Here is a 22,754-nt window from a genome sequence, read left to right on the forward strand (position 1 = left end):
ATTAGGATTGATGTTGAACAAGTTATGGGAAAAAACAAATAGGTAATTCTGTATCTGCTTTCCAGTGAATAGGAAATACATGCTGAATACCAGTCTTACTTTTACATTACGTTGACAGGCTCACTGAATTTAATCCTTTCTGTTACTTTGCCCTAAATGACGAGGCTTACGTAATTACATTTGCATGGGAAAGGGAGGATGAACCGGATGAAAAACCGGTGTTAAAAACAAGTGTAACAATTAGAAATTGTTGAGAAAGAAAGATTTAAAGTACGGTAGTTATGGAATGATGAAAACTTGGTGACAGTTTTTTTTCTTGCTGGTATTTGATTGTAGAAAGCATGTCTGCCCCTCTCGAGTCGTTCAGAAGAAAATTGTAATCTCATTGGAACTTTGTTGCACTAGTCAATATGTTCATAGTAAAGCTTCCCTGTAGAATTGTTTATATTCTGTGTTACTCACCAAAACGCATTGTGTGTATTGTTGACGTCTAACAAATCTGTTGAATGTATTTCCTTCTTCGTAAAACACTTGCAATTTAAAAAAAGTACAAAGGGGCTTGTAGTGATAAACACACAGAAAATGTTACCAACTCTTCATTTCCCCTCAGCTGTATGGAGCTTTTTAGCCTCTTTTAGCTCATTGTTTGGGTTTTTCAGCCCCTAAAACACCACCTTCATCACACTTGTTTCCAGCCACTGAAGGCTGCTTTCTACCACGACCCACTGTACACTACCAAATTGCAGACAGACAAACTTAGCCACTATCTGGTGAACATATTGGAGTTGGTGGAGACCAAAACAGAGCTAAAAGCTGAGTGAATGTTGGCCTCTCTTTAGTCTGATGGTCGCTCTGTGTCTGCTGGTAGTGAAAGTTGAGTTTTTTAACTTGTTCCACTGCCCCCAAGTGGACAAAAAAATAAATTAATGCACCTTTAAGCATTTATTAGATCCACCAAACAAGCTCAACTTCAATTTTTCAATCCAAACTAAAAACTCTGTGTTTGCTTTCTTATTTCCAGTTGCGTCGACGCTGACTGAGAGGCTTGGCGAAGAGAACGGCAGAATTAAACTACAAAGCTAGATTCAGCTTTCCACACTTGAACTACTCCTCTGAACAAGCTGCCCTCCCTCCCTCTTGCTTTCCGGGGAAATATGTGTCTCCTGTTCCCGGCACTTCTCTTTGTCCTCCTTGCCTTTTATTCTCCCCCATCCCTTTTCCCATTCGTCGAGGGCACAAAGTTGTGTCCCCACCAGTGCATCTGTTACGAGCACGCTGACCTGGTGGACTGCCGTGGCCGTGGGTTCGAGCATGTTCCCAGGGGCCTCCCACACGGCACGTGGCTGCTGGAGCTGGGAGGAAACAATTTGAGCGAGATTGGCTCTCGATCCTTCACTGGACTGTGGTCCCTGCGGGTGCTGGTGCTGACCAACAGCCAGATACAAGAAATACAACCACAGGTATGAACCAAGGGAAGAAGGAACTTTTAATGGGGATTTTTTTTTTTAAGTTTCTGAAAATTGCACTGGACACATTTAAAACATTTGAAAGAATGTTAACAGGTTTAACTTTAAGTTTATCAAAATATATTTTTGGGCTTGCTGTATTAGAGAAGTTGAAGTGGAATCACTTGAAGCAGTTGAAGTACAATATGAAAAGCAGTCATCTGAAAAGTAATGCACACAACGCAAATCTTAAATTCCCATCGTTTTAGTTTGACTGCTGGACTACTCGTGCTCACAACGTGAATAAACGCAATCCGCCATTACTACAGCTGTATGAACCCAAAATAAACATTTTGCTGTGGTTTAGTTGCAATAAATGGATGAAACTGAGACCGAAATAACTGCAATATGATGCAGATTTGTTGAACATAATGAATTCATGCTTTGTCAGGTCTCTCAGCAACATGACAAGCAAACTTAGAATGCTTGTTTTTCAAATAGAGCTCGGATCAATCAGGGCTATGCTATGCTAACTTCTTTCATAGGAAAGTACAACGATAGCTGGAATCAAGTGAGTGAAGATAAATCAATGTTTTTACAAATTACAAGTAAAAAGTTAATTTCACAAAACCAATTAACTCTGAGCTCCTCCTGCTGTTAAACAACTCCATTATCAGAGCAGAATCCAGTCAGACTGCAGGTGTTTATTTGTCCATTTGACTTGCAAACAATGAAAGCCGTTAAATTATCAGTAAAAGTGTAAAATGAAAGCAGTTGAAAAGCAATGTTTAGAATAAGGGATGTAAGCACTGTAAATACCTTTTGAAGTAGAAATGCGGCGCACTGAACACAGGTCAATTGTTGAAGTGTAATCTCTAATCTAATCTCTCTGTAATTTCTTTATTTATTCAGAGGGACAGTGCACATTAATAAACATTTTTAACATTGCATCGATGTAAATATACCAGATTTAGTTGACACCAGTTGATATGTCTGTATGCCTTTCTCTCTCACCACAGGCATTTCTCTCTTTGTCATACCTGGAGAAGCTGGATCTCAGCTGGAACCAGTTATCATCTCTCCCTGTCGACTTCTCAGCCAGCCTGCCTGCTCTCAGAGAGCTGCGACTGGAGCACAACAACTTGTATCATATATCTGGATCCAGGTACCTATCAGCCTGTTGGCCCTCAGAGTGGAAAATCCATCTCTCTTCCACCACCACCATACCCCATACTCCTGTCATCCTCCTCCAGCTCCTCAGAGCAGAGACTGATGGGTGGGGAGGCATAGCTGCTCACTGTTTATATTGTTTATTCCCTGATGCCCTCTTCTTTTCATGCTGAATACAGTCATGCAAACCTGTTTCCTAACCAGTTTGCCTTGTCAACTTAAAAAGTCATGATATGTCAATGCTGTGTTTATGGCTTGTTTCCACTGACCCCAAGTGGCCCAAAAAAATCAGTTATTGCAGTTTTAAAGAGAGTGAAAAATGACTTCCAGCAGCTTACTTCAGTCTTGTCCACCCCCTCACCCGACGCACCAGTAGGCCACACAAACCTCGTCTGCAACAAGAGAGTTTAGCTAGCAGTCGATGAAGCTACAGATGGCACATGTGGATTGAGTGTTGTGATTGTCTCTCCCTCCTCCTGTCAGCTTGGAGTATCTGGACAACATGGAGAAGCTGGACCTCAGTCATAACCAGCTGGCGTCGGTTGGCCCCGGCGTGTTCAGGGGCCTCTCCAGGCTTAGACAGCTCTACTTACACAACAACAGACTGACAGTAGTGCAGCAGGGGAGCCTGGACATGCTGCCTGGACTAGAGGTGCATACATAACTCTTGAAACCACTCTGTGTACATATCAAGTGGTCGGGACGCCTGCCTGTCTGATCACCTGTCTGTCTGTCTGTCTGTCTGTCTGTCTGTCTAGGTGCTCCAGCTGAGTAACAACAACATCTCTCTGATAGACACTGATGCTCTGGCTCCTCTCTACAGCCTGGCAGTCCTCGCTTTGGAGGGAAACAGCCTGCACCACCTGAAGTTTAAAACCTTCATCAGCCTTCATACAACAGCTACACACATCCAGCTGTCAGGTTAGCAGTCTCACTACTACTTCTGTTATCCATGTCCATCTTTGTGTGTTAACCTTTGTTGTTAATCAAGTGAAGAGACACCACTGTGGCTCACAATAGGAACGTGCTATATAGGAAGTTGAAAAAAAAACCCCTGCTATTTAGATTCTCATTATTTCAAAACAAGAGAAACAGCTCGTCACTTTATCTTGTTAAGTCATGACACCTTGCTGTTATCTCGTTAAAACGAGAACTTGGAAAAAGATGGTGTGTTGTTATAACAAGAAGTTTACATGTGCTTTTTAAGTGAGAAAAAGTTCTAGTCAAAGCCTAAAGGGACAGTAAAGCAATGACCAACCATGTGACACGATGGATTTACACATGTGGCAGGAGGTTTTTATGCATTATGGCTTTCGTATTGTTTTGTGGTACAGTACGTTCGGTGTTGGCTACAGGATGGCAGATGTTATCCGACAGGAATGAACATCTCCTGCCCCCCTGCCAGCTCGAGCAATACACACAAGGCCAGATGGGATGAGGGAGGATGGAGAGCTTAAATGCACATTCACTTTATGGCCTCTCAGTCATCAGCATTAAAGCCCAGTGTCCCACCTTCTGTCTATCACCAGGGAAGGTCTGACTACCACTCCTGATGATATTGGATCTCTCTAAAGTAGCAAACATAATAAACTATCCACTGCTGAATGGGCTCCACATATTCACCACCCTCTGACCGGACCAGAGACTGGTTTCATCAAAATAAAAACATATCTAAACACCTCTAGACCTGAAGTTGTGATTATGGGTACAATTGTCTTCATTAAACCTTTTATCAATTTTAGTCAATTTACACTCCAATGTCCTCTCCTTAGGAAGCGAACTGATCTTTTTCATTTTACTACAATCAACTGAAGTTTCTTCAGTTCTTTTATTCTTTTATTCTTTGAGTACTTGTGGGACAAATTAAGTAATTCTCCTTGAGCATTTATTATATATTATTATGAATGGTAGAATGTAGAAAGATTTGTAAATAAGCATAAACACTTTAGCTTTTTACTTTAACTTATATAGATGTACAATGCATATACATGCTGCAAAATAAAACATAAATGGATATTTACAATAAGTAAGATATGAAAAAGTCAAAAACAATTAAAAGATTCAGTTTTTTGTGTGTCTGGTCAAAATCTTCCAGGGATCGGTTTGACTCGACACTCAACACTTCTGAGGCTGTATTATCTTTTTCATTGATCTCTACTTCTACCTTTATTCTTGCCCCACCAGGCAACCCATGGAGCTGTGACTGCGAGCTGCATCGTGTCTTCAGTAAGATCTTGCACGTTCGCCACCTCCACATCGACGACTACCACAACGTGACGTGCCACGACCCGCCGCAGCTGGCCGGGGCTTCGCTGGCCTGGGTGGACAGCCAGCTCTGCGTGGCAGAAACAGCCACCGTACTCGTCATCACTGTCACAGTGCTGGTCACCGTGGTGGCGGCTTTGGTGATGGCGGAGAGGAACAGGAAGAGGAACCGTGGGAAGAACTGGGACACTGAGTCACAGGCGCAAACGTAGAGCCTACCGCCCCGAGAACCTGTATGATAAACAGTGAGAGGTAGTGACCTAACCATGTGAACACCCTGAAGCCTGGTTGACACAATTAGACGATTACTTGAATGGACATTCCCTTTTTCCTTTGATATTCAAACAGGCGATAGAGTGGACTGTATGTCTAGAAGACCTGAAGGACACTACAAGTGTGGTTTGAGTTTTTGCTCACGTTTTCACTTTAAAGTATATTTTCCATATTGTTAAAGCTCCAATGTGCAGACTTAAAAAATAGAATTCAAGAGAACATGATGCAGCTCTTAGATTCACCAAATCCTCCACAGATTAGAAAAACAATGGTCAAAATTTAATGCAACAGAGGCAGAAAAATCCTGACTTATGTTCGGTCCCCCAGTGGGGGAACACCAAGACTGGGTATAAAATTTCCCATAATTCAAGTCAATAAAGTATTTCATTAGATCCCCCCTGCCTGGTAAACACCCACATATTTCAAACTCCAGACATCCAGTTTCTAACACAGTTTTTTTGACATCATAAGGACTACTATGAATAACAGTTTATTTAATACTATCCTTGGTAGAATCATATGTTGATGATGTGATTTCATAATGCTCTGCAAATAATTGTAGAAATAAAAAAAGTTAATTATTGCAATAGTAATACAAACTTTAATAACAATACTCATATAATAATCAATCTTATTTTTATAATAACATAGGCTGTGTTTAAAAACAAAATTAGTTATTGAAGTTTTGAAGTATGCCTATGGCCGCAATGTCGAACAGTGGATCACAGTTCATTGCAAGTTAGGTTAGGTTAGTAAGGATTATTTTAAATTAAATTTTGCATATCAAGATATATATCTACAGTATATCCATCTCATCCTTAATAATATCATGAAAATTATTAATTATGAATTATTATTACCATATGTTTTTAACCAGGAGGATTTAGAGGGCAGTTAAGAAGTAGCATTAGCTGCTAACGCTAGTGTTAGCTAGTGCGTTGACAGTTTCTATCATTAACTTCACTGACCTTTGTAACATACAAAGCAGGGCTGAGAAAAGAATACAAAAAAGGCCCTACCTGCTCTACCAAGAAATAAAAACTAAGAACAATAAATTACTATACCCTCCCCTTCTAATCATGTTGTACAGTCCCTGAGCATTTGGTATTTTCTTTGAAACAATAATTAGCCTATCAAACTATATTTTCAGCCAGCATTGATGCTTCACAGATGACGCTCATAACAATAAATTGCAAACTTGTAATTTTAGACTTCTTGAGCCTTGTCTTATTACCTGCGTTTGTCTGTCAGATGTTTATTTCAAGCAGTCAGACAGACAGGCAGCACTAGACAGAGTTCTTCATGAGGAACACACTGTGTGTTTCTGGATTACTGCTGGACTGATCGAGGGAAAGGGATAGAGAAAAACAAAGTCCTATTGAGGTCACAGGCCAGATGTCAAGATGATTACTGCCAGACTGGAATACATTTATTAAATGTGTGTGTGTGTTGGTGGTATTAAAGAGGCAGAGACTGAGGCCAGACAGACTGCCTTTCTCTTGTCCTTTCATAATAATTAAGATTATTTTTGAAATCTCTGAATCCCAGCAGAGAAATCCGAGGCTTCTATACCCTTTAGTCTGCCATGTATTTCAGTGGATGAATTCTGAGTGTGTAAATGTATCCTCAAATGCTAACAATGCAAAGCACCACATTTTACAGTTGCGAAAATGACTGCTTGCACAACTCTACATCTGTCAGTGATGGACAAATGTTGATTAGTAAGTGTCTGAAATCCCAATTTGCTGCTAACTATTGAGTGCAGTATTGAGTGTCCATTGAATAGGGATCAGTGAAAGAGGGAGCAGTTTTGGACACAGCCCAACAAACTTTTCAAACACATTGAAAAGTAATTACGTAATTAATTACTCAGCAGCAAAAGCAAGGTGCTATATACTAACGTTAGCTACTTAACTTTCATTCCTCAGCCCAGCTTCGTCAAAGGTGCCTCAACTCCAAATCCTCCACACCCACACATCATCTGCTGTATTTAACACGTGTAGACGTAGAGAACGAGACACTGTGGTTTTACAGACCTATCATTTGGAGGGATTAACTGACCATCCTACATCCTGTCATACAAGCTAACGTTAGCTAACACAGCTCTCCAGAAGTCATTAACTCAGCTGCATTCTTGACATGCCTCAAACTCTAAACAAAACTAGGTGACTTTTTAATGAAGACTCTTTTGTCTAACAAGACAACTAAGAATGTGTGACATCGGAATACTTTGGAATTACTAGCAAATATCTCCTCTTTGGTAAAGGGTTTACCCCAAAAATGGATTTCAAGTGACGTGTAAAAATACTGTATCCAACTGAAAATGCTGCAATGCTAAAGTTTTTCAGCTATTAGCTGTGCATCACTGAAAAGCTGAAGGGAAGGATGGATATTTGGTTTTATGAAAGGGGACACATTTGACCTCTGTCCCTCTTTTAGGTAACAGATTTTAAAGCTGAACAGAACAACAGGGATTAGAGAGATCTTAACTTCATAGTGACTGACTGAAGGATATTTCAGACAAACTGAAAGGTGAGGGGCTGAGGGGGGAGTTGTGACTTCTCAAACCTGATCTTACAGAAATACATGAAATGACCACGAACTCTTAACTCCGGATTAGTACGTGGCACCACCATGTAATTTGGGGGTTAAGAGTGGTCATTTCACTTATTTCTGTGAGATCACGTTCAGGTTGCTCATCTCCTGGTGGGTGAGAGTGACTGTGAAAATGTCCCAGTTGGTGAATAGGATTTCTCCAATTTCGCATCCAGGAATGAAGCAAACAGGGGTGGATGTTTAAAGCTAAAAGGAAGGCACCCTTTGTTGCACTGAAGTTTACTGTGATGTAGAGTTAAAAGAAGCTGTTGGGATGAGACAGTGAGGAATTATGAAATGTGTTCTCAGGGAGACGGAGAAAGAAGCAAATTGTTCAGTTGATCATCTCCTAGAATCCATTACCACTAGTCACCTAAGGTGTAAATAATATTTAGTATATAAGAACTACTTTCTGTGATGCACTCATTTCCATTTAGCTCTGCATAGATCTTGACTTTATAAACACTTACATTATAGCTGAGTTAAGTTTGAACATGAAAGCAGCTCCAGCTGTGATGGTGTTGGTTGAGCACCTCTGGCAGCCAGGGCCACACAAGACTCCCAGGGGAAGAGGACAGGAAGCTCCAAAGGCACTCACCTGGGAGAGCTGATCACAGCTGCAGCCAGTGGTAAAACATCCCGCTGCACTAAAGGAGCTCAAAAATAACATTAGAGCATGATGACAAAGCATGTTCTGTGAAAGATGGCTTAAACACATAGCGTATTTAATCATAGCTCAATTCACAAATCACCTATAATTGTGTTGTAATTATGAGGAAGGAAATACATGCTCAGTAATATTTCACATAAACTGAAGGTAAAGCCACCACACTATGCCATTGTCTGATTATTTTGTATTTAAATGAACGCTTAATAAACCCAAATTACAGGAGAGATTTCAGTGAGTCACCACAGAGTGGAGTAATGCACCCATCCCGTCTGTCTGACATTCTGGAAGAAAAATAGTTATATGAACAGTACAAGGAATAAAATATGTAAGAAGGCTTATCTGCATCAGCAATACTAGCCTGGGTATTAGATCATGTAGGGATTAAGTGGTATCTCACATCACTAGTACAGACTGATCCAGATCGCCAACAAGCAAAGGAAGTGAAATAGGAAACTGGGTAGTTTATGTTCATGGAAAGGGATTAAGATATTTGTTCTTAAATTGGAAGTGAACAGTTAGAAATAGCATTTTTATTTATATATATATAAATAAAAGAATAGTGTTCTACAGCAGTAGGAGAGGAGAGGCTCTTTAGTTAGAAGTGAGGTGGCTCTTAAAAGAGCCGTTGTGTTGTTGTAGAGGTGGTTTGTGAGTTTAAGCCCTCTCTCCGCGGATGCGTCGGGCCAGCTGGATGTCTTTGGGCATTATGGTGACCCTCTTGGCGTGGATGGCGCACAGGTTGGTGTCCTCGAAGAGGCCGACCAGGTAAGCCTCGCTGGCCTCCTGCAGAGCCATGACAGCGGAGCTCTGGAAGCGCAGGTCGGTCTTGAAGTCCTGAGCGATCTCCCTCACCAGGCGCTGGAAGGGCAGCTTGCGGATCAGCAGCTCGGTGGACTTCTGGTAGCGGCGGATCTCTCTCAGAGCCACGGTACCGGGCCTGTAGCGGTGGGGCTTCTTCACTCCGCCGGTGGCCGGGGCGCTCTTGCGGGCAGCCTTGGTGGCCAGCTGCTTCCTGGGAGCTTTTCCTCCGGTGGACTTACGGGCAGTCTGCTTGGTTCTTGCCATGATCTCTCTGTCTCTGAACAAGAGAAAGTGAGGGAAAGCGGACAGACTCGCTGCTCTTAAAGTGCGGGAGCGGCTGTGAGACGGTGACGCTGCTTCAGAGCTCCGGCTCCTGATTGGTGAGGGGCCCCTCCTGGCGCCCAGCACCGCCTAGAGGAGCGACGCACCGCCTGAATCTGCGCTGCTTATTGGCGGAAAATCAGCTCGAAATGTCCGCCAAAATGCAGAGGGGCCGCCCTCTGCTGCTCTGCAGGAGGCCCCTTTTCTGGTTGGTCTGGCAGAACCGTCCCCGCTCCGCGGACATATAAAGGAGGGCTTTGCCAGTCGGGGCCACAATTTCTCTGAGTCTCGACTTTAGAAAACAGATCTAACCATGAGTGGAAGAGGTAAAACCGGCGGAAAAGCCAGAGCAAAGGCAAAGACCCGCTCCTCCCGTGCCGGGCTCCAGTTCCCCGTCGGCCGTGTCCACAGGCTCCTTCGTAAAGGGAACTATGCTCAGCGTGTCGGCGCCGGGGCCCCCGTCTACCTGGCGGCGGTGCTGGAGTACCTGACCGCTGAGATCCTGGAGCTGGCCGGCAACGCTGCCCGCGACAACAAGAAGACCAGGATCATCCCCCGTCACCTGCAGCTGGCCGTCCGCAACGACGAGGAGCTCAACAAGCTGCTGGGCGGAGTCACCATCGCTCAGGGCGGCGTGCTGCCCAACATCCAGGCGGTCCTGCTGCCCAAGAAGACCGAGAAGCCCGCCAAGAAGTAAATCTGGAGACTAACTGCTGACCCACAGCCCCCAAAAAGGCTCTTTTAAGAGCCACACACTTCTGATAAGAACATGTTTTCCTACTTCGTTTCTTCTGTCAAAAAACAAATGAAACAGGTGTAGTTGTACAAGGAGATTTAAATATAGTGACTTTATGGTTTAAAACCAAAATCACCCAACAAAATGATGTAAAAGCTACCATTAATAAAACTGCTATTCATAGCTTTCTTACTTTTAAAGAACTTAATAGTTATGAGGCTAGACTGGAGAGTGTGTGTGTGTGTGTGTATCTCCTCATACTCCTAGCGCCATTATACCAGGTCTCCTCCAAGACCGGCACCTATCACCCCTATGAATGTGCTGGGCAGATACAAACTTTTAGGAAATCAGGCAAATACCTTTTCACTTTAAAGCTCTACTGATACAACTGACATTCAGTGAGCGCACATCATGGCACTGGTGGCCTGTTGGAAAGCAGCCTGCGTCGCTCTTTAAGCTGGCCGGCACCTACTTTCACTTTCCCTTAAAGGCGTATTTAGTCTCTGCAGAGAAAACTAAACTTCACTCTGTAACATCTAAGTGAGATGATGACTAGATTATTAGATATAATAACAGTATGCTGTTGTTGAAAAGCCCTTTTTGTTTTGTTCTAGTTATATTATACTTCCTCTCTCTGACCCTGTCCCCTCTCCAGTCTATTCTCCATCTTCTGTCACTACAAAGACCCTCTTTCAGCCACAAGAGTACATTCTGTTTTCAAAAGTCATTAGAAATGAGCATTTAAGTGCTTTAGCCTATTTTAAATAAAAATTGGGGGGGCCGAACCCCCCTAGCATTTCAGTGTCCCCCCCAGGTTCAAAGTCGCTTCCTCGCCCCTGTATAGCCTATGCATATATAATAGGAACTACTTGAAGACAGAAAAGGTAATAAAACAATATAGATTAGAGAAAATTAGGCTCCAATAATTTAATTTGCTGTTGGAGTAGGAATAAGATACTTTTATTGATTCCCTGTGGGGAAAATTCAGGCTGACACAGAGGCATGTCAAAGAACAAAATACTAAAGAAATAAAATGAAAGTTGAAACTGTTACATTCTATAAATATTAATATATATATTAATCAGTTACTGTAAGTACTTGTACTTCTCTTTTAATGCCACTTCATACTTATACTCTGCTACATATCAGCAGCGAATGTTGCACTTCTTCACTGCAAAATTAACATTGTTAACGTTATTATGAGATAACGTTATTAGTTACTTGACAAATTAATATTTTTGCATAAACATTTGACGTCCTGATGATCAGTTAAGTAATAAAAATGAAATTAGCAACTCATTTCACTCTCTGCTTTTCATTTGCTGCTTCTCATGATGATTTAAATGTATTGTTAATAAGGTTGAGGTTTGGAAGGTGTCACTTTGAGTGTGATGGCATTTTCTCCTCACTTTCAGAACATTTCCAAACCAAACAGTCAGTCGATGGATGGAGAAAATAATCCGCATATTAATCCAGCATGAAAATAATTATTGGTTTCAGTCTGAGCTCCACCTCAACAACTACAGCGCTAAAATCCTGCTTTTACATGAAAGCTTAATAATAATCTAATGATGTAATAGTCTAACAGTCAAAGGGGGCTTTTTCCTGCTGTGAGTACTTAAGTAGACTGCGCTTTCCTGAGTAGTAAGCTATATGCTTTTACTTAAGTAACATTTTCAATGCGGGGTTGTTACTTGTAACAGAGTTCTTTCCCAGTGTGGCACAACTGGCTTAAAGGATTCATTCTGTTCTCATGGAGAAATGTTAAAAGCTTGCTTTTGCTGCGCATGCGTGTTGTTGCTCAACCTACATCCAATCCTGTACGAGGAACAGCACAGTCTAATTTGCATTATTCGCATTCAAATGTGCCATCTCAGGCCTACAGGAGTCATTCGTTGAAGCAGTAATCTACTCATACGAAACTCACGATGCCTGATCCCGTGAAAGCGCCGAAGAAGGGCTCAAAGAAAGCCGTTTCTAAGAGCGTCTCCAAGACCGGCAAGAAGAAGAGGAAGACCAGGAAGGAGAGCTACGCCATCTACGTGTACAAGGTGCTGAAGCAGGTCCACCCCGACACCGGCATCTCGTCCAAGGCCATGCTGATCATGAACTCGTTCGTGAGCGACATCTTCGAGCGCATCGCCGGCGAGTCCTCCCGTCTGGCTCACTACAACAAGCGCTCCACCATCACCTCCAGGGAGATCCAGACCGCCGTCCGCCTGCTGCTGCCCGGTGAGCTGGCCAAGCACGCCGTGTCTGAAGGCACCAAGGCCGTGACCAAGTACACCAGCTCCAAGTAAACCCGCTGATACACCAGCAACACAAAGGCCCTTTTCAGGGCCACCACTGTTTACACTAAGAGCTCTCTTCCTGTTTAATAAGTCAGTTTTGTTCAATATCCGATACGACTGAATTTTTCTCATTGTAATTAAAGTTATTCTGTCTCCATCGAAGAATCTGTCTTGATGGCTTTAGTAGCCTATATCACTCTTGTCTTGTTGCACTGGACAGTAGAAGCTGCTTCATTCCTTTAACGCAACCCCAGCCTGAAAGAAGTGTATGACTTGCAATAATTCCAAGAGTTTACCATTAAAGCTAATTATTCTAGAGGCCAGAACTTGAAGTTGTCCTTAATATCTCTAATACAATAATGTCATGGCCTTTTGGTCGGTCAGTTAAATTCCAATGTTTAGCAGTCATATTTTAGAAGTTATACTCTATTCATTAACACGAATAAATGTTAAAACACTCGATGTAACGTCAAAATCCGGGTCCCGTGCCTGTGTCTGGAGGAACTTCTATTTTGTTTTTTTTATCCACTAGATGGCGCCATTGGTCGAGTTACAAGTAAAGCTCCAAAGTGGGAGTGTAGGCTACTCAGATCCACAGTATCAATATCCCAATGTAAAAATACTTCATTACATGCAAAGAAAATCCAGAAAATGTAAACAATTTTCAGTGTAAAACAGATAAAATCCCTTTGTACAAATAATGGTATTAGATCCATATGTAATAGCCTATATTTGACACACAGCGTTTCTGCTTAAGAGTGTACACAGGTTAAACCGGTTTAAAACTAATTTTATTATTGTGTTAACCTCAGACTCCTTGTCTTTATTTCATGTTCTCTGAGGAACATATAGAATATGTAATTTTCAATTACTTAATGTACAACCCTCCTTCACATTTATATTACACACTTGTGGACCCGAGGATAATAAAAGTGTCCTCTTCCTACTTGGCCCGATGTTGGTGTGTGTGTGTGTGCATATGTATGTCTTTTTTTTCTGCTCCTACTATTCAAGCTCAAAGTTGCAACATTGTTACATTTCAAGCAATGAAATCTGTCTGCTCCCAGAGATTTTCAGATCAAAAGGGGAATCCCTGTGGGATGCAGAAACTGGCAGAGAACCAGATCCAATCAAACTTTATTTCTAAAGCACATTTAAAACAACCAGGTTGACCAAAGTGCTGTACACTGACATGAAACAATAAATAGACAAAATACAACATACAGCTCTCATGCCGGATTAAAAGCCAAGGAATAAAAATGTGTTTTAAGTCGCGTTTTAAAAACGGAAGGCTGGGGGCCAGTCTGACATGAAGAGGCAATTAATTCCACAGTCTCGGGGCTGTGACTGAGAAAACTCGATCCCCTCTGCTCTTGAGCCGTGTTTTAGGGACAACAAAAAGAGACTGGTTCGCAGACCTTAATGACCTTGAAGGAGCATGCAGCTTCAATAGATCAGTGATATAGGGTGGAGCTAGGCCATAATGGGCTTTAAAAACAAACAATAGAATCTTAAAATCAATCTTAAAATTAACAGGGAGCCAGTGAAGAGAGGCAAGAACAGGGGTGATACGATCTTGCTTACGAGTTCCAGTAAGGAGACGAGCAGCAGCATTTTCAACCAGTTATAGACAAGAGAGGGAGGCCTGGCTAACACCTATATACAGAGCATTACAATAATCAGTGCATGTATAACCCTCTCGAAGTCTGTGAAGGATAAAAAGGGCTTAAGCTTAGTAAGAAGCCTAAGTTGAAAGAAACTTTCTTTCACAACAGAATTGATCTGCTTCTCCATTTTAAAACTTTTTAAAAAATTTTTTAACTCCCAGGTTTGTTACAACAGACTTAACATAAGGTTGCAAAGTGCCCAGGTCTATTTGTGAGACATCAGAGGTGCCACTGGGTCTAAAAATCATGACTTCAGTTTTACTCTCGTTGAAGTTTAAAAAATGTAAGGCCATCCAGGCTTTAATATCATTAAAACAGTCAACCATTCTTGTTAAAGAACTACCATCTTTTCTTTTGATGGAGAGGTAGATTTGCAAATCATCTGCATAGAAACGGAAGCTGATGTTATGTCTATTTAAGGTAGATCCAAATGGAAGCAAATAGGGTGAAAAAAGAATTGGCCCGAGTATTGAACTCCACATGTGATTGACACAGAAGGTGAAACAAAGGCACCAAAACTGACTCTAAAATCTCTGTCTGTCAAGTATGACCTAAACTATTCTAAAGTGCAATTTATACTTCTGCGTCAAATCGACGGTGTAGGCTACAGGGCCACGCAGAGGCTACGTAAAGGCTACGCCATCGCCTGATATGCACCTCCTCAAAAATGTAACTACACGTCGAGTCGACGCGGACCGTAAGCTCTGTGATTGGTCGGCTGTGTAGCCTCGCAATGCCTCTGAGCCGACCGAAAGTACCCAGCGCTTTGAAGTAACTTTTACTAGCAGCCAAACCATCTGCTGTAACACAGTGAATCAATATATTTGAACGTCACAACCCAAGCGAAATGACTCGTTTCGCTATCAGAATGTGATCCATTCGCTTGATAACATTTGAAAAGGCTACACCAGCCGCACGTTTACAATTTTACCCCCATTTACGTTAGCGGAGCGCTAAACCGGAAGTTAGCCTGCTTGGCCGGCAAAAGTCAGCACAGTGGACGCTGTAGCGCTACTGCCGTCTAGTGTTTGGGGGTGTAATTGCAGAATGACAGACACACCTACGCTCAAGTATAAATGCATGGCTACGTGCGTAGTCTACGGCGTAGGTACGCATGTAGACCCTACGCAGGAGTATAAATGGGCCTTAAGGCAGTGCCCTTAATCCCCACGCCATGCTCGAGGCGAGAGATAAGGACGCTATGGTCAACTCTGTCAAATGTTGATGTAAGATCTAAAAGCATAAGAATTGCATAATCACCAGAGTAAGTTGAGAATAAAAGATTATTAAAAACGCTTAAAAGTGTGGATTCAGTGCTATGAAATGTCTTGAAACCAGATTGGAACACCTCAAGAACACCATGTGTATCTAAAAAGGACTGCAACTGTAAAAGAACTGCCTTCTCTAAAATCTTCAAGACAAAAGTGAGTTTAGAGATAGGGCGATAGTTTGAAAGAACTGATGTGTCCAAATTCGTTTTTTGGATGAGTGGCTGCACCACTGCTTGTTTAAAATAGGCTGGTACAGAACCTGAAGTAAGGCTGCTATTTAGAATTTCTTGGATGTTAGGTCCCACACATCTTTAAAAAGGCGAGGTGAGACAAAATCAGTGGGACAAACTGAGGGTTTCAAAGGTGACAATATTTTTGAGAGTAGAGATGGATACAGACTCAAATTGGGTGAAAACAGCTGCACACTATGGAAATGGAGGGGTCAAAAGCAGGAAGTGAGATGCTTGCTTTAACTGAGGCAATCTTATCGACAATAAAGTGGAGAAATTTTTCACAGGCCTCAAAGGATGCTACATGATAGACTATTGGAGAGTCTTAAGAACAGACTTAATTTAAAAAAAAAGAACATGAGGTTTGTGGCTATTATTTGAAATAAAATCCGAGAGATACTTGGTCTTCTCAGCTTTAAAACTTCTCTGATAACTGTGCAAACTTTCTCTAATAATGTCATAAGAAACCTGCAGATGATCTTTTTTCCATTTGCGTTCAGCTTTCCTACACTCTTGTCCAGCAGCACGAGTTAAGTCGTTTATCCAAGGTTCAGATTTGGGTTTTGAACACATGGATTTAAATGGGGCAATGGTGTCAAGAATGTTGCAACAAGTGGATAAAAAAGAAGAGATTAACTTTGCTGTATTCTGACTAGCAAAGGATCCCATAGTCTCCCTAGCAATATTAAAAGCACCAGAGAATTGCGCAGCAGTGGTGGGTTTGATCATCCTGCAGATACGAGGTGGAGCATATTGCTTAACGGTTTGATAGGGAAGAGAAACGTCAAATAAAACAGGTGCGTGATGATGAGCAGCTGATGAAGGCCGGGGCAACCGGGCCCACATTAATCCCACGACCTTCTTGCTGTGAGGCGACAGTGTTAACCACTGCACCACCCAGGCATCAGTATATCATTTATTAAATTATTAAACTTTGATATAATAGATAGCAGTATTAGCAGTAGGCCTATATAATAAGTAGCCTAATTGTTACGATCGGACTGGCGTTCTACGGGAGCAGTAGAGGAAGAAGCTCTTTAGTGAAGAATGAGGTGAAGTAAGAAGTAAACATGGAGACTCTCTGACTGCTGACGTACAGCCCCAAAAAGGCTCTTTTAAGAGCCACACACTCTCTTCAATAAGAGCATAGTTTCCTATTTTGTGTCATCCATCAAAAATTGAATAAACATATATAATAAAAATAAACATGCATGTAGCTGCATGAGGAGATTAAATATAGTGACTTAGTGATTTGGAACCAAGATCACCCGACAAAGTGGTGTGAAGGCTATCATTAAAAAATAGCTGCTCTTAATAGCTTTGAGTTATAACCTAGTAGTTATGAGTTACTTTTAATGATCTGTATGGGGGAAACCGGCTGCAAACAAACTACAATTTAAATTATAGTTACATTCTAAATATGTAGGCCTATAAATATGTAGGTATACACACTATAGCATTCAATTAACATTCTATGTAGATGTTTATTTCCACACTATATAGGCTACAATCAATCATAACAATTATGTTCAGTAAGATATAGTCAAAAACACAGTCTGTAGTTGGCATTGTGGAGTCTGATGGCACATTTCTGTCGGCACTCACTCAAATCCACACCTTTCTCTCCATCACCCAGGATTCAATCAGTAAGGAATTATAATCAAAGTGCGTTAACAGGAAAGCTGTTGAATAGTGCTTTCCTTTCTGACTCCATGTTTGTGAAGACTTGTGAAGACCGCACATTGGTCATGTTGTGCTGCTCAGTCTCCTGAACTTCCACACAGACTCACTGATGCAGCTGCTCCCTTTCACTTTAGACTGGATTTGAGCCATGGAGATATTTATAAAGAGCGTGTTTAATGCTGACGGAAGACAAAGTTAAGGGTTGTGACTTATACTTAAATCACGCTCTCACAGAAGTCTCACAGGTAGAAAAGAGCATATTAATACACCACATGGCAAAAAAAAGATCCAGTTAGCTGGCGCTACAAAGGAAAGATATGGAGAGAAAGAACAAAATGAACGACATAGAGGAAATTAAAAAATGAATCTCTGTAACTTTCCTTCAGAAACCCCCTCTTTGAGTGATCTTAAGACAAAAGGAATAATCATGAGCAACACACCAAATGTACAGAGCACTCTTTAAGAGCAAGCACAGGAGTGGGATCCATACGGTAACGCAGCAGGCCAAACAAAATCTTTCCACACTCCTTTCCCATTCTTAATGTTGTACTGTTCTTCTTTAAACCTCTTTTTGGATGAAGTATATCCTATTCTCTCAGAATAATAGGCTATGCCGTGGCATCTCATGCTTCATTTTTCAATTGACACTTTAACAACAATCTTCTGCTTCAAGAATAAAAATCACTGGTTCTAACCGGCCCTCCATTAGGGGGGACTTAAACTGTTATTCTACATATTTCTGTGTGCTACGTTGAGAGTGATGAAACTGAATTTGTATGTGTTCGCATATTTTGCCAATGAAGTTTATTCTGATTCTGAGATGGACAAAAAAACAAAATCAAACTCAGAAGAAAAGCTGCTCTGTGTGGGCGGAGTCAAAGGTCTGCCTGCAGAAAGTTTGGCACCGCCCAGTGAAACTAACTAACTCTGTTACGTCCGCAGATAAGATGTAAATACCAAACGCAGCCTTCAGACAGCAGACTCGACGCAGTCATCTGAAGAAGAAAACCCGCATCATGAGTGGAAGAGGCAAGGGAGGAAAAGGTCTGGGGAAAGGAGGCGCTAAGCGTCACCGCAAAGTGCTCCGTGATAACATCCAGGGCATCACCAAACCCGCCATCCGCCGTCTGGCCCGCCGCGGCGGAGTCAAGCGGATCTCCGGTCTGATCTACGAGGAGACCCGCGGGGTGCTCAAGGTCTTCCTGGAGAACGTGATCCGCGATGCCGTCACCTACACCGAGCACGCCAAGAGGAAGACCGTCACCGCCATGGACGTGGTGTACGCTCTGAAGAGGCAGGGCCGCACCCTGTACGGCTTCGGAGGCTAAACCTGATCCTGACCCGCTGATCCTCAAACACAAAGGTCCTTTTAAGGGCCACACACTTCATCTAAGAGCTCATCCTCAACACGAACGGTTGCACTGATAAATACATGATACTATCAAAACGTCAACAGTAGCTTTCACCAAAACCTCTCAATTCAGCATATAATACCAGCACCATCAAGCCACTAACACAAAAATTTGAGTGCTAATGGGTCATGTAGGGTGGTCTACCCTATTGCCCCTCCCAAATAAAGATCTGGTTGTTCAGTGGGTCATAGGCTTTATTTCATCCTGTAATGAAAAGAATATGAACTCATTAATTTTTTTTTTTCTTCAAGATTCCCCTTGTCACTTCCTTAACATCTTGTACCTTTACATAAAAAGAATCAGCATGTAGCCTACTGTACTGATACACTACACAAATTACTGAATTGGGAAGAATTATGCTGTGCCAAGTGTTACCTAGGCCTACAGATACAGTCAAAATTAATATTACAGCCCACCAGCTGTTTCAGGGACATATTTGGACTGATATTAATATTTACTCATTAAGTACTTAAGTACTAGGAATATTGTACTTTTGAGTACACTGCACATTTTAGTTAGCAATTAGTTACTTGCAGAAACAAAATATGATGTCCTGATAAAGTAGGTTTAGTTATATTTCAGAGTACAGCTAAAATGATCAGTTGAGTAATAAAAATGAAATTAGCAACTCATTTCACTCTCTGCTTTTCATTTGCTGCTTCTCATGATGATTTAAATGTATTGTTAATAAGGTTGAGGTTTGGAAGGTGTCACTTTGAGTGTGATGGCATTTTCTCCTCACTTTCAGAACATTTCCAAACCAAACAGTCAGTCGATGGATGGAGAAAATAATCCGCATATTAATCCAGCATGAAAATAATTATTGGTTTCAGTCTGAGCTCCACCTCAACAACTACAGCGCTAAAATCCTGCTTTTACATGAAAGCTTAATAATAATCTAATGATGTAATAGTCTAACAATCAAAGGGGGGCAATCAAAGTACTTCTACTTTGATTATTTAAGTATACTGCGCTTTCCTGAGTAGTAAGCTATATGCTTTTACTTAAGTAACATTTTCAATGCGGGGTTGTTACTTGTAACAGAGTTCTTTCCCAGTGTGGCACAACTGGCTTAAAGGATTCATTCTGTTCTCATGGAGAAATGTTAAAAGCTTGCTTTTGCAGCGCATGCGCATTGTTGCTCAACCTACATCCAATCCTGTACGAGGAACAGCACAGTCCAATTTGCATTAAGCGCATTCAAATGTGCCATCTCAGGCCTACAGGAATCATTCGTTGAAGCAGTAATCTACTCCTACGAAACTCACGATGCCTGATCCCGTGAAAGCGCCGAAGAAGGGCTCAAAGAAAGCCGTTTCTAAGAGCGTCTCCAAGACCGGCAAGAAGAAGAGGAAGACCAGGAAGGAGAGCTACGCCATCTACGTGTACAAGGTCCTGAAGCAGGTCCACCCCGACACCGGCATCTCGTCCAAGGCCATGCTGATCATGAACTCGTTCGTGAGCGACATCTTTGAGCGCATCGCCGGCGAGTCCTCCCGTCTGGCTCACTACAACAAGCGCTCCACCATCACCTCCAGGGAGATCCAGACCGCCGTCCGCCTGCTGCTGCCCGGTGAGCTGGCCAAGCACGCCGTGTCTGAGGGCACCAAGGCCGTGACCAAGTACACCAGCTCCAAGTAAACCCGCTGATACACCAGCAACACAAAGGCCCTTTTCAGGGCCACCCACTATTTAGACTAAGAGCTCTCTTCCTGCTTCTCAACAGTCTATAAGCAGATCCTTGTCACAGCCAGCCTCTCAGCAACTTAAATTACTTGGCTTCTCCAACTTGGAGACTTTGTCTGTAGTTATCATGCTATATTAAAATGCTACTGCAGAAGCTCTTTTCATGCTTTCATTTAACCCTAATCTGACACCAGTTGTGTAAAAGACTACAACAGTGATGAGAACTCCTGTGACCAGCTACTCTTGCTGGCTCTGTTCATTTGAGAGCCAGCTCTTCATTTAGCGCCACTTCTGATTAGACTAGCATCAACTTTCATTGTCACTACGCAGACTACATACAGAAGTATTCACAGCATCAGTAAACATTAAATGCTTAGAGTGGAGGTGAACAGTAGAGAAAGGGAAGACTGAGCCAACAACAGCATGAGTGGAGTAAAGACACCAGGAAGATCCATGACCTCAAACCATCAGTTAATCAGAAATACTTTGATTCCTGAAGGGAAACTCTGTTACAGTTGCAGACATTGCACAAGGGCAAAGGAATATAATAAAGATAGTGGTAAATAAAGAAGTACATACATTTCAGAGTTAAAATATAAGGAGTGTGGATATGTACAATATTTACATAGTTAAAGGAATTGATATGGTGAACAGTAATAAGGAATAAATAGTAGCAGCGGAGTATTGCACTATAATTTAAGCAGGTGTTATTGCAGCAAACAGATAATATTGTCCAACTAACTAAGTATCCATGTGTCAGACACTTAGAGGGAGGAGTTATAAAGTTTGATGGCCACAGGCAGGAATGACTTCCTGGCATGCAACGAGAAACAGGATAGCACTGGCCACCACAGACTCATAAAACATCCTCAGCATCGTCCTGCAGATGTTGAAGGACCTCAGCCTCCTCAGAAAATAGAGATGGCTCTGGCCCTTCCTGTAGAGGGCTTGAGAGTTCTTGGCCCAGTCCAGTTTATTGTCCAAGTGCACTCCCAGGTATTTGTAATCCTCCACGATGTCCACAGGGACCCCCTGGATGGAAACAGGGATCACTGGTGCCTTGGCTCTCCTTAGATCCATGACCAGAATATAATGAATTTGCCTCGGATGGATCAAATTAAGTTGGCCAGATTAAGACTGGGACATTGCGGGCTGGCAAGTGGACTGTTTCTGGTGGGGAAACACAGGGACGGCAAGTGTCAAGAATGTGGAGTAGAGGAGTCGGTCAAACATATCATCATGCACTGTCCGAGATATGCTGAGGAAAGGAGTCTTTTATTCATGGGTCTAAACGATCTGGGAGTTGAACTACTATCTTTAAAAACTCTGATGGGTGAAGGTCCTAATCAAAAAGAGAGAGCATTGGAGCTAATTCAATCAACATCACCTATTCTGCTGGAAAGGGACAGAAGAAGAAGAGAATGGAGAGTAGATGAATTAACAGTATGAATCCACGTATATGGTGATTATGCAAAGAAACTCCCGCACACTGTCTAACTTAGAAAGTATATTTATATGCTGGCAACGTTCAGACAATGAGTATGCAGAGCATAACAACATAAACATTAGGTTATATATACAGTTGGTTAATGTACAGTGACATTATTAAACAGTGTAGGGATTAGGTCTGCAATAATATGGTCACTACCTAAGTTAGATTCCTATTTTTTGCAAGAAATATATGCAAAATTCTTCATCTGCCCAGAAACACAAAGGTCCTTTTCAGGGCCACCCACTGCTTCAACAAAGAGCTCTTTTCCTGTTTAATAACCCAGTTTATACACTGGGCAACGTCATAATGTTCTTTATCCTCTACAACTGAACTTTCTCAGTGTGACTTAAATTATTCTAAACATTTTCCAATTAAATTTAGTTACTTTTCATTCAGCAATTTAGCAATAGCCAAGTTTTTTGTCTTCTTGTTGCACTGGACATAAATAAAATTCCTGCATCAATAAAAAGCTGCATCAAGGTTTCCCCGACCTGAAAATAACTGATTGAGTTGACCATTAAAGCTGTGTTTCATGTGTATCAAGTGTACATTCTCTGTTATATTGCATTTGGTTCTTTACCAAGTGTAGTTTGTGTGTAATTTATGGTGCTACAAATTACTAAATCATGTAATGCTAATGGAGTTTTGGTCTTCTCTCTACTTTTATTTACTTATTTGCTTGAAGTTGTCCTTGATATCTCTGATACAATAATGTCATGGCCTATAGGTCGGTCAGTGAAATTCCA

The 22,754-nt window shown here is 41.8% G+C and overlaps 6 protein-coding genes across 6 annotated transcripts; 5 read left to right on the plus strand and 1 right to left on the minus strand.

The window, feature by feature from the left end:
• The first annotated feature begins 1,028 nt into the window (after positions 1–1,028).
• LOC119896433 (insulin-like growth factor-binding protein complex acid labile subunit) lies at positions 1,029–6,362 on the plus strand. The gene is made up of 5 exons (XM_038709869.1): positions 1,029–1,460; positions 2,465–2,610; positions 3,099–3,267; positions 3,374–3,536; positions 4,800–6,362. The coding sequence occupies exons 1-5, from the start codon at positions 1,155–1,157 to the stop codon at positions 5,090–5,092; spliced, it is 1,077 nt and encodes a 358-aa protein (XP_038565797.1). The 5' UTR covers positions 1,029–1,154; the 3' UTR covers positions 5,093–6,362.
• Positions 6,363–8,999: 2,637 nt separating this feature from the next.
• LOC119896468 (histone H3) lies at positions 9,000–9,611 on the minus strand. Its single transcript, XM_038709905.1, has one exon. It carries the CDS (start codon positions 9,481–9,483, stop codon positions 9,073–9,075), a length of 411 nt encoding a protein of 136 aa, XP_038565833.1. The 5' UTR covers positions 9,484–9,611; the 3' UTR covers positions 9,000–9,072.
• LOC119896451 (histone H2A-like) lies at positions 9,604–10,292 on the plus strand. Its single transcript, XM_038709888.1, has one exon. The coding sequence runs from the start codon at positions 9,854–9,856 to the stop codon at positions 10,235–10,237; it is 384 nt and encodes a 127-aa protein (XP_038565816.1). The 5' UTR covers positions 9,604–9,853; the 3' UTR covers positions 10,238–10,292.
• A 1,881-nt stretch (positions 10,293–12,173) lies between these two features.
• On the plus strand, positions 12,174–12,760 carry LOC119896455 (histone H2B 1/2-like). Its single transcript, XM_038709892.1, has one exon. It carries the CDS (start codon positions 12,205–12,207, stop codon positions 12,574–12,576), a length of 372 nt encoding a protein of 123 aa, XP_038565820.1. The 5' UTR covers positions 12,174–12,204; the 3' UTR covers positions 12,577–12,760.
• Positions 12,761–18,273: 5,513 nt separating this feature from the next.
• Positions 18,274–18,822, plus strand: LOC119896461 (histone H4). The gene has a single exon (XM_038709897.1). The coding sequence runs from the start codon at positions 18,435–18,437 to the stop codon at positions 18,744–18,746; it is 312 nt and encodes a 103-aa protein (XP_038565825.1). The 5' UTR covers positions 18,274–18,434; the 3' UTR covers positions 18,747–18,822.
• A 1,236-nt stretch (positions 18,823–20,058) lies between these two features.
• LOC119896458 (histone H2B 1/2-like) lies at positions 20,059–20,674 on the plus strand. The gene has a single exon (XM_038709895.1). The coding sequence runs from the start codon at positions 20,100–20,102 to the stop codon at positions 20,469–20,471; it is 372 nt and encodes a 123-aa protein (XP_038565823.1). The 5' UTR covers positions 20,059–20,099; the 3' UTR covers positions 20,472–20,674.
• Positions 20,675–22,754: the final 2,080 nt, after the last annotated feature.

The sequence above is a fragment of the Micropterus salmoides genome, unplaced genomic scaffold, assembly GCF_014851395.1.
Source record: "Micropterus salmoides isolate LMB-PRFRI ecotype aquatic unplaced genomic scaffold, ASM1485139v1 Ms_hic_scaffold_10, whole genome shotgun sequence".
Classification (NCBI taxonomy): Eukaryota; Metazoa; Chordata; class Actinopteri; order Centrarchiformes; family Centrarchidae; genus Micropterus; species Micropterus salmoides.

What these genes read in the sequence shown, in the direction of transcription:
- LOC119896433 (XM_038709869.1), top strand. Translation starts at nt 1,155, where the DNA reads ATGTGTCTCCTGTTCCCGGCACTTCTCTTTGTCCTCCTTGCCTTTTAT. An exon ending in TACAAGAAATACAACCACAG is followed by an intron (nt 1,461 to 2,464) that starts GTATGAACCAAG and finishes CTCTCACCACAG; the next exon opens with GCATTTCTCTCTTTGTCATA. An exon ending in TACACACATCCAGCTGTCAG is followed by an intron (nt 3,537 to 4,799) that starts GTTAGCAGTCTC and finishes TTGCCCCACCAG; the next exon opens with GCAACCCATGGAGCTGTGAC.
- LOC119896468 (XM_038709905.1), bottom strand. Translation starts at nt 9,483, where the DNA reads ATGGCAAGAACCAAGCAGACTGCCCGTAAGTCCACCGGAGGAAAAGCT.
- LOC119896451 (XM_038709888.1), top strand. Translation starts at nt 9,854, where the DNA reads ATGAGTGGAAGAGGTAAAACCGGCGGAAAAGCCAGAGCAAAGGCAAAG.
- LOC119896455 (XM_038709892.1), top strand. Translation starts at nt 12,205, where the DNA reads ATGCCTGATCCCGTGAAAGCGCCGAAGAAGGGCTCAAAGAAAGCCGTT.
- LOC119896461 (XM_038709897.1), top strand. Translation starts at nt 18,435, where the DNA reads ATGAGTGGAAGAGGCAAGGGAGGAAAAGGTCTGGGGAAAGGAGGCGCT.
- LOC119896458 (XM_038709895.1), top strand. Translation starts at nt 20,100, where the DNA reads ATGCCTGATCCCGTGAAAGCGCCGAAGAAGGGCTCAAAGAAAGCCGTT.